Source organism: Salvelinus sp. IW2-2015, unplaced genomic scaffold (genome assembly GCF_002910315.2).
Source record: "Salvelinus sp. IW2-2015 unplaced genomic scaffold, ASM291031v2 Un_scaffold2951, whole genome shotgun sequence".
Classification (NCBI taxonomy): domain Eukaryota; kingdom Metazoa; phylum Chordata; class Actinopteri; order Salmoniformes; family Salmonidae; genus Salvelinus; species Salvelinus sp. IW2-2015.
In genome coordinates this window covers 62,178-71,490 of record NW_019944246.1, presented here as the reverse complement: position 1 = coordinate 71,490, position 9,313 = coordinate 62,178, and the positions used below count along the sequence as shown (strand labels likewise).

General features: G+C 42.3%; 1 protein-coding gene across 1 annotated transcript in view; it reads right to left on the bottom strand.

Annotated features, from left to right (window-relative positions):
* Positions 1 to 9,313, bottom strand: part of LOC112075040 (leucine zipper-EF-hand containing transmembrane protein 1) — a 21,953-nt gene that overhangs the window by 7,069 nt on the left and 5,571 nt on the right. The window contains exons 2-3 of the mRNA XM_024142095.2: positions 3,800 to 3,857; positions 1,819 to 2,350 (exon numbers count right to left, since the gene is read on the bottom strand). Of these exons, the coding sequence (XP_023997863.2) occupies positions 1,819 to 2,350; positions 3,800 to 3,857 (590 nt within the window). The remainder of the gene's footprint in view (positions 1 to 1,818; positions 2,351 to 3,799; positions 3,858 to 9,313) is intronic.

Below are 9,313 nucleotides of genomic sequence, written 5' to 3'. Positions count from 1 at the left end.
GGATTAAGAGCTGAGGTTTATGGTGATAGGTGGGATGGGCTGAGAGGTGGGATTAAACAGCTTGTTTGGTAATGTATTGTGTGATTGCTGTATATAAAAGTACCATGTATGTACAGGGCCTATGGAAAGTATTCAGACCTCTTGACATTTTCCACTTTGTTACATTACAGCCTTAATATAAAATGGATTAAATAAATTATCCTCAGCAATCAACACACAATACCCCATAATGACAAGACGAAAACAGGTTGACATTTTTGCTAAATGTATAAAAAATAAAATACCTTATTTACATAAGTATTCAGACCCTTTGTTCTCAAAAGACTCAAATTGAGCTCAGGTGCTCAGTTTCCATTGATCATCCTTGAGATGTTTCTACAACTTGATTGGAGTCCACCTGTGGTAAATTAAATTGATTGGACATGATTTGTAAAGGAACACACCTGTCTATATAAGGTCCCACAGTTGACAGTGCATGTCTGAGCAAAAACCAAGCCATGAGGTCAAAGGAATTGTCCGTAGAGCTCAGAGACAGGATTGTGTCGAGGCACAGATCTGGGGAAGGTTACCAAAACATTTCTGCAGCATTGAAGMTCCTCAAGAACACAMTGGCCTCCATCCTTCTTAAATGGAAGAAGTTTGGAACCTCCAAGACTCTTCCTAGAGCTGGCCGCCCGGCCAAACTGAGCAATCGGGGGAGAAGGGCCTTGGTCAGGGAGGTGACCAAGAACCCGATGGTCACTCTGACAGAGCTCCAGAGTTCCTCTGTGGAGATGGGAGAACCTTCCAGAAGGACAACCATCTCTGCAGCACTCTACCAATCAGGCCTTTATGATAAAGGAGCCAGACAGAAGCCACTCCTCAGTAAAAGGCACAACAGCCCGCTTGGAGTTTGCCAAAAGACACCTAAAGACTCTGACCATGAGAAACCAGATTCTCTGGTCTGATGAAACCAGATTCTCTGGTCTGATGAAACCAGATTCTCTGGTCTGATGAAACCAGATTCTCTGGTCTGATGAAACCAGACCAGAGAAACCTGGTACAATCCCTACGGTGAAGCATGGAAGTGGCAGCATCATGCTGTGGGGATGTTTTTCAGCAGCAGGGAATGGGAGACTAGTCAGGATCAATGCAAAGATGAACAGAACAAAGTACAGAGAGATCCTTGATAAAAACCTACTCTAGAGTGCTCAGGACCTCAGACTGAGGTGAAGGTTCACCTTCCAACAGGACAACGACCCTAAGCACACAGCCAAGACAACGCAGGAGTGGCTTCGGGACAAGTCTCTGAATGTCCTTGAGTGTCCTTGAGTGGCCCAGCCAGAACCCGGACTTGAACCCGATCGAACATCTCTGGAGAGAACTGAAAATAGCTGTGCAGCAACGCTCCCCATCCAACCTGACAGAACTTGAGGACCTGCAGAGAAGAATCGGAGAAACTCCCCAAATACAGGTGTGCCAAGCTTGTAGCGTCATACCCAAGACTAGAGGCTGTAAATGCTGCCAAAGGTGCTTCAACAGAGTACTGGGTAAAGGGTCTGAATACTTAAGTAAATGTGATATGTCTTATTTTTAATAAATTAGCAAACATTTCTAAAAACCTGTTTTTTTTTGGAGGGCGGGGGGGTATTGTGTGTAGATTGAGGAAAAAATGCAATTGAATCCATTTTAGAATAAGGCCGTTACCTAACAAAATGTGGGAAAGTCAAAGGGTCTGAATATTTTCCGAAGGCACTGTATATGTAGCAGAAAAGGGGGGGGGGGTGGATGGGTTAATAAAATAAATAAAAGGTTACATAGGATCCCTGATCTCCTCACCTGTCTCCTCTCCCGTCGGGACAGGGGGTGCCCGTTGAGGACCTGCCACAGCATGCGTCCAGCGATGGTCGTGTCGATCCACAGCAGTCGGAAGCCGTGGTAGTAGTGTTTAACCTCGTCCAGAACACGTTGTCCTATAGTTCTCCTGACTATGGTGTGGTCTACTGTCGGACTGTACACCGGCCCGCCCTCCTCCAGCTTCTTGTTCTTATCCTTCAGAGAGCGGAGAGACTTCTCTACTTTAGAGTCGTCACGGAGACATCTGGAGGTGTGGATCCACCGTACCCCGACCACGTTCCCCCTCCCTCGCCAGGATCCCGTCCACTGTGGGTACCCACCACCCAGGTGGTACAGAGAGGAGGTGGTGGAGGAGCCTTCCACCACAGCAGAGTACAGCCTCATAGAAGGGGTGTGGTCTGTGGCGTGGCCTGGAACCCTGTAGCTGTCTGATGCCGTATGCAGCGAGGGGCCGAGGAAGGAGGGCGGAGCCAAGCTCCCACCTCGGACCACCAGCCTATCACCATCCATTCTACTGAAAACACAGAGACACTCAATAACAACATGAACAACAACATATAACTATTGTAAAAAATACTGTGCCCTTAAAAGGTATATAGTATGTAGGAGCCTACGTGTGGTTGTTCAATAGTTTACTCTAATTAGGGAAGGGGTGGTGGGGTTATTAAAGGCGATCTACCCCCTAAACATATTAAATATGAACAGCACACTCATTAACATGAACAACAACAAAAACACCAGTCAAACCCAGACGACSCTGGGCCAATTGTGYGTCGCCCTATGGGACTCCCAATCACGGCAGGTTGAGATACAGCCTGGAATCGAACCAGGGTCTGTAGTGACGCCTCTAGCACTGAGCCAGGAAAGAACTTCTGCCAGAGCTCGAGGGGACATAGSTTACATCCACTATGACAGACTCATTGTCCCCCCTCCCTCCCAGAAGCCTGGAAGGGATGAGAGAGCCAAGACTATGGGTTCATGGCTTCAACCCCGCAACACACACACACATATCCCTGTAATGCTTAGAGAAGATCTTATGTCAAGTGTTATTGAAGTGTTGTGGTTGCAGGTTCACTTGGTACATCTAAAGCCTTTTCTTTTGGGGTGTTGCTATAGGCCACCAAGAGCAGTGAGTATCTAAATAATATGTGTGAAATGCTTGARAGTGTATGRGATGTAAACAGAGAGGTCTACTTTCTCGGGGACCTGAATATTGACTGGTTTTCATCAAGCTGTCCACTCAATAGGAAGCTTCTCACTGTAACCAGTGCCTGTAATCTGGTTCAGGTTATTAATCAACCTACCAGGGTGTTTACAAGCACTACAGGAACAAGATCATCCACATGTATTGATCAAATTGTTACTAATACTGTAGAACTCTATTCTAAAGCTGTATCTGAACCCATTGGATGCAGTGATCACAATATAGTGGCTATATCCAGGAAAGACTAAGTTCCAACAGCTGGCCCTAAAATAGTGTATAACAGATCCTATAAAAGATTGTGACTTTTACGTGGCGGATGTTAAAAATATTTGTTGGTCTGATGTGATTAATGAGGKGCATCCAGACGCTGCACTTGATGAATTTATGAAATTACTCCTTCCAATTATTGATCAACATTATACAGAGCCATTATTGCATGGATCTCTGTTCCATCTCATATTGCTCAAAATGAACAACAAACCTGGTTTAAAGAAAAACAGATACGGCACAACGCCTCTCCCCTATTTGACATAAATAGTTTGTGTGTATGTATATGTAGGCTGTGTGCCTTCTGTAAAACATATATTTTTCATTGATTTAGTTCTGACCTTGAACTGTTCTTGTCTATTAAAATGTTCTGTATTCTCATGTTTCATATGAACCCCAAGGCTGAGTAGCTGCTGCTACTGGGGATCCTAATAAAATACCCCAAAAACAATAACCACACCACACTCATTGACAGTATCAGTTAGAAACTACCTTTGACTGGAGAGTCTGAGAGATGTACAGCTGAAACAGGAGCCATCTTGAAGCTTCCCTGAAAACACAGAGAGAAACAGATATATTGACCTATAAGGCAGGCTGCAACAGAAAAGTACATGACAGGGCAGACAGTCAGCCAGTCAGTTGACAGTATGCCACCCGGTCCTCGAGGGGTTTGCGAAACCACTCAAGGCAAAAGAACAGCCGGACCTCCTCAGCCATTGCACAAGTTGTCTTCATCAGCAGCTCTGTTGTAAGAGCCCTGTGCTAGTCGGGAGCACGAGTACAGGACACTACAAAGCTGCTTCCGACCGTTCTATGACAGATGCCGGGAACTGTGGTAGTCCATGTGGGGTCAAACGACATCAGGAGAGCTGGCTCAGGACTTCAGGAAAATTATTTTAAAGAACACTAAAGAGCACTGAAAGATTCCAAAAAGCGACCAATTATTTCAGGTCCGGTACCATCGTTGGTTGTGAAAAATTCAGCAGGCTACTGGCATTACACACCTGGCTACTGGCATTACACACCTGGCTGCTGGCATTACACACCTGGCTGCTGGCATTACACACCTGGCTGCTGGCATTACACACCTGGCTGCTGGCATTACACACCTGGCTACTGGCATTACACACCTGGCCAAAAGATTACCGTAGCTCTGTTGGAATGACTTTTATAGAGAACTTCTGCACCTTCTGGAAACAGATGATGCTCTACAGGAATGAAGGAGTCCATCCAAATCATCTCCTGGACTCAACGCATTTCAAGGCTACGTTGAGACTGACTTATCAATGACCCTTGACTAGCTCAGTGAATCCCTACCATTGTGTCGCCGAGCTATCATGATGCTGCATCAAATATACTTCATCCCATGGGTGTTGGCAGACACAATGTAAATAACTTTATTTGTCCCCCTAATTGCCTGAATACCTCTTGATCCTACAGCTATTAGATGCAGTAATCATGAGCCTATGAATCAGAGTTACACTGTTAGCACCTTGATGATACAGTGGTAACAATACATAGTTATAACGTCTACCGAATAGACAGACATTCCAACGGGGGCGGTGTTGCGGTTTATATTCAGAACCACATTCCTGTAAAGCGCAGAGAGGATCTCATGTTAAATACTGTTGAAGTAAAATTAAAATAATTACATTTGGAAAAATGTTAACTAGTTTTTCAACCACTCCACAAATTTCTTGTTAACACACTATAGTTTTGGCAAGTCTGTTAGGACATCTACTTTGTGCATGACACAAGTAATTTTCCCAACAAATGTTTACAGACAGGTTATTTCACTTGTAATTCACTGTATCACAATTCCAGTGGGTCGGAAGTTTACATACACTAAGTTGACTGTGCCTTTAAACAGCTTGGAAAATTCTAGAAAATTATGTCATGGCTTTAGAAGCTTCTGATAAATGATGTCAATTAGCCTGAGTCAATTGCAGGTGTACCTGTGGATGTATTTCAAGYCCTACTGTCAAACTCAGTGCCTCCTTGCTTGACATCATGGAAAAATCAAAAGAAATCAGCCAAGACCTCAGAAAAAAAGAGGTAGACCTCCACAAGTCTGGTTCATCCTTGGGAGCAATTTCCAAACGCCTGAAGGTACCACGTTCATCTGTACAAACAATAGTACGCAAGTATAAACACCATGGGACCACGCAGCCGTCATACCGCTCAGGAAGGAGACGTGTTCTGTCTAGAGTCCAAGTACCACTTCTGCTAACACCCTCTAAACACACCTACACCTCTACTAAACACCAAATAACACCGCTATAAGAACAGGACCTACACTCTAAAACACCTACCCCTCTATAACACCTCTATAAAAGCACCTACAAACTTACCATAAAGAACACCTGCTACGTAAACACACACTCATATAATAGAAACACCAAATACGCGCTCAGTATGGAGAAGCACAAGACCAGCTCTAAAAAACAGCTGCTACCTAGGAGACACGATAAACAAACACCTACACCTCTATAAACCGTAACTATAAACACCTCCATAAAAAACCTTAACACCTCTATAAACATCTCTAACACCTCTATAAACACACTACACCTCTATAACATCAGAATACAGAATCATAACACCTCTATAAACACGTACACCTCTATCAACACCCTACACCTCTATAAACACCTCAGCCTTCTAAATACGATGTACAGCGCTAACACCTACTATACAAGCACCTAACTAATAACAGCGACTACACCGTCCTAAATAAACACCTCTATAAAACACCTACACCTCGAATAGAACACCCTACCACCTCTTCATAAACACCTAACACTCTATAAACACCCTCACCTCTAAATAAGCAAACCCACACCTCTATAAACACCTAAACGACCTCTAATAAACGAGACCTACACCTGACTAATATGTAACGATACAGCCTAAACTGACACCCCTCTCCCATATAACACCATACAAACCTCAAATAGTGAGAACACCAGTACCACCTCTGTGATGAAGACCATAATAAGAACGACCTACGACCATAATTAAGACCCTAACTACTCAAACACCGCTACCTAACCTCTAACCAGGAAACACCTCTATTAACACCCATTAGAACACCTGACCAGTCCTCTAATAAACGAGACCTGAAACACCTCGTCATAAAAGGATCCACCATACACCTCTCAAATAAAAGGACCGCACCTGACCACCTCTATAAACACCTCTATTAAAACAGCGGCTACCACCTAACTGTATAAGGAACAGCACTCTATAAACCACAACCAACGTACACGCTACATAAGTGTGAAACACCCTTGAACACCATTCTATGAAACGAGCTCTCTATAAGAACACCTAAAACACCTCGTTAATAAACACTAAAACAGCAACTATAAACAGAAGCTAACTATAAATATAAGACACTCCTTATAAACAAGCCATCTAAATAAAAAACAGCACTCTCATAAACACCTCTAAGTAACAAACCAAGCGCGATAACTATAAAAACACCCATCTATAACACAAACACTCATAGAGTGCGATCACCTGACCACCGTCTATAAACATCCAGGTTCTATATGAAAACACCCAATTACACCTCTATAAACCCATCTCCTCTATATAACGAACCTAACCAAAACCTCTATAAACACCTCGCTAGTAACAACACTAAGACCCTCATATAAGCACCTCTATAAACACCCACACCTCATATAAACACCTACAACCTCTATAAACACATATCAGCTATTATTTAAAACGCCCACCTCCTATAAACAAGCCTCTACAACACCCTCATAAAAAACACCGTACACGGTCTCATATACCACACCTACTAAGTGAAGACACCTACTAGCCTCTTGAAATAAATCACCGTAAACACCTCTATGAAACAGCCGCAATATAGACAACACCTACCACCCTCTGATGAAACACCGCTCTAAACACCAACGACCGTCTATTAACGACACAAACCACCGTCTATAAACCCATACACCCTCTAATAAAGACAACCTCGGTGACATAAGACACGCTACACTCTAAATAAACACCTCTAATAAATGCAACCTGACCTACATATACACCTCTATAACACACCTATAGAACACCACACCTCTATAAAACACCCGTACACCTCATATATAGGACAACATCTACAACACCTCTATACGAACACCGGTACACCTCTATAAGACGACCAATCTATAACACATACCACGCTCAATACCTGAACAACCTCTACCTAAACACCTCTGATAAAACACCTACACCTCTACATAAAACACCTCTATAAAACACCTAGCAACCTCTATGAAGACGACCTACACCTCTATTAAACATCCTCACAATGATAAACAGACACCTCAATATAAAACCACCATCTATAAACACCGTTAGCGACCATCGTATAACAACACCTACACCGTCTTATAAAAAGCACCGTACACCTCTATAAGAACATCCTAGCAGCCTCGTATAAGACCACCTCAAATAATAGCCAACAGCCTGCACCTCAATCAGAAACAACCGCAATAGTAACGGAGGAGTGAGCAGCGTTAACACAGTACACCTACTAAACACCATCTTATAACACCACACAGTTTACACCTCTATAAAACACCATAACACCCTGATAAACACGACTACCACTAGCTCATAGAAATCAGCGCTCTAATAAACACCGTACACCTTCTGATAAACACCAACACTAACACCATACACCTCTATCAAAACACCATCATCTATAAACAACATACCTCTTACACACATAACACCTCTATACACACACCTACGAGCCTCATAATAACAACACAATACAACCTCTTAGTAAAGAACACCTAACAACCTCTAATAAAAACCACATCATATAAATGCACCTATCACTCTATAAACAACAAACCTCTAATAACAACCACTCTATAAACATTACACCTCTAATTAAACACGCTCTACTCCAAACAACCTACAACCTCATATACAGACACCCCACGACCTCTGATAGAACAGCCAATCTATAAGACACAGAAACACCTCTAAATAACACGACACTCTGCTAAATAAACACGCTGTAACACAACTGTCGTAGTCATGATACACCTGACACTCACTAGTCAAAACACTCTACAGCCGGTCGGCTATTTAAACGAGCTCGTTACACCTCTATAAACTTAAGACCACCTGTAACACCGCATAACCTCTATAAACACACCCTATAAAAAACACCTTAAACCACCTCTATAAACACACTCTATAAAACACCCTACACCCCTAATAAACACCTCTATAAACACCCTACCACACCTATAAACCACCTCTATAAACACCCTCTATAAACACCTACACCTCTATAACACCTACACTCTACAACCTCTCATTAAACACCTCTATAAACACCCTCTATAAACATCCAAACACCTCATGAAAACACTCACTCTATAAACACCTACACTCTCTATAAATACACTTCTATTAAAACACCTACACCTCTATAAACACCTCTATAAACACCTACACCTCTATAAACACAAAACACCTCTATAAAACACCTCTATAAACACCTACACCTCTATAAACACCTTACACCTCTATAAACACCTACACCTCTATAAACACCTACACCTCTATAAACAAACTCTATAAACCACCTCTATAAACACTCTAAACACCTCTATAAAACACCTCTATAAACACCTACACCTCTATAAACACCTTCTATAAAACACCTCTATAAAACACAAACACCTCTATAAACACCTCATAAACATCTAAACACCTCTATAAACACCTCTATAATAAAACACCTACACCTCTATAAAACACCTCTATAAACACCTCTATAAACACCTCTAAAACACCTACACCTCTATTAAACCACTTCTATAAACACCTCTATAAACACAAACACCTCTATAAACACCTCTTATAACAACATCTAAAACACCTCTATACAACACCTCTATAAAACACCTACACCTTCTAATTAAAAAAACAAATAAACACCTATAAACCCTTCTATAAACCACCTCTATA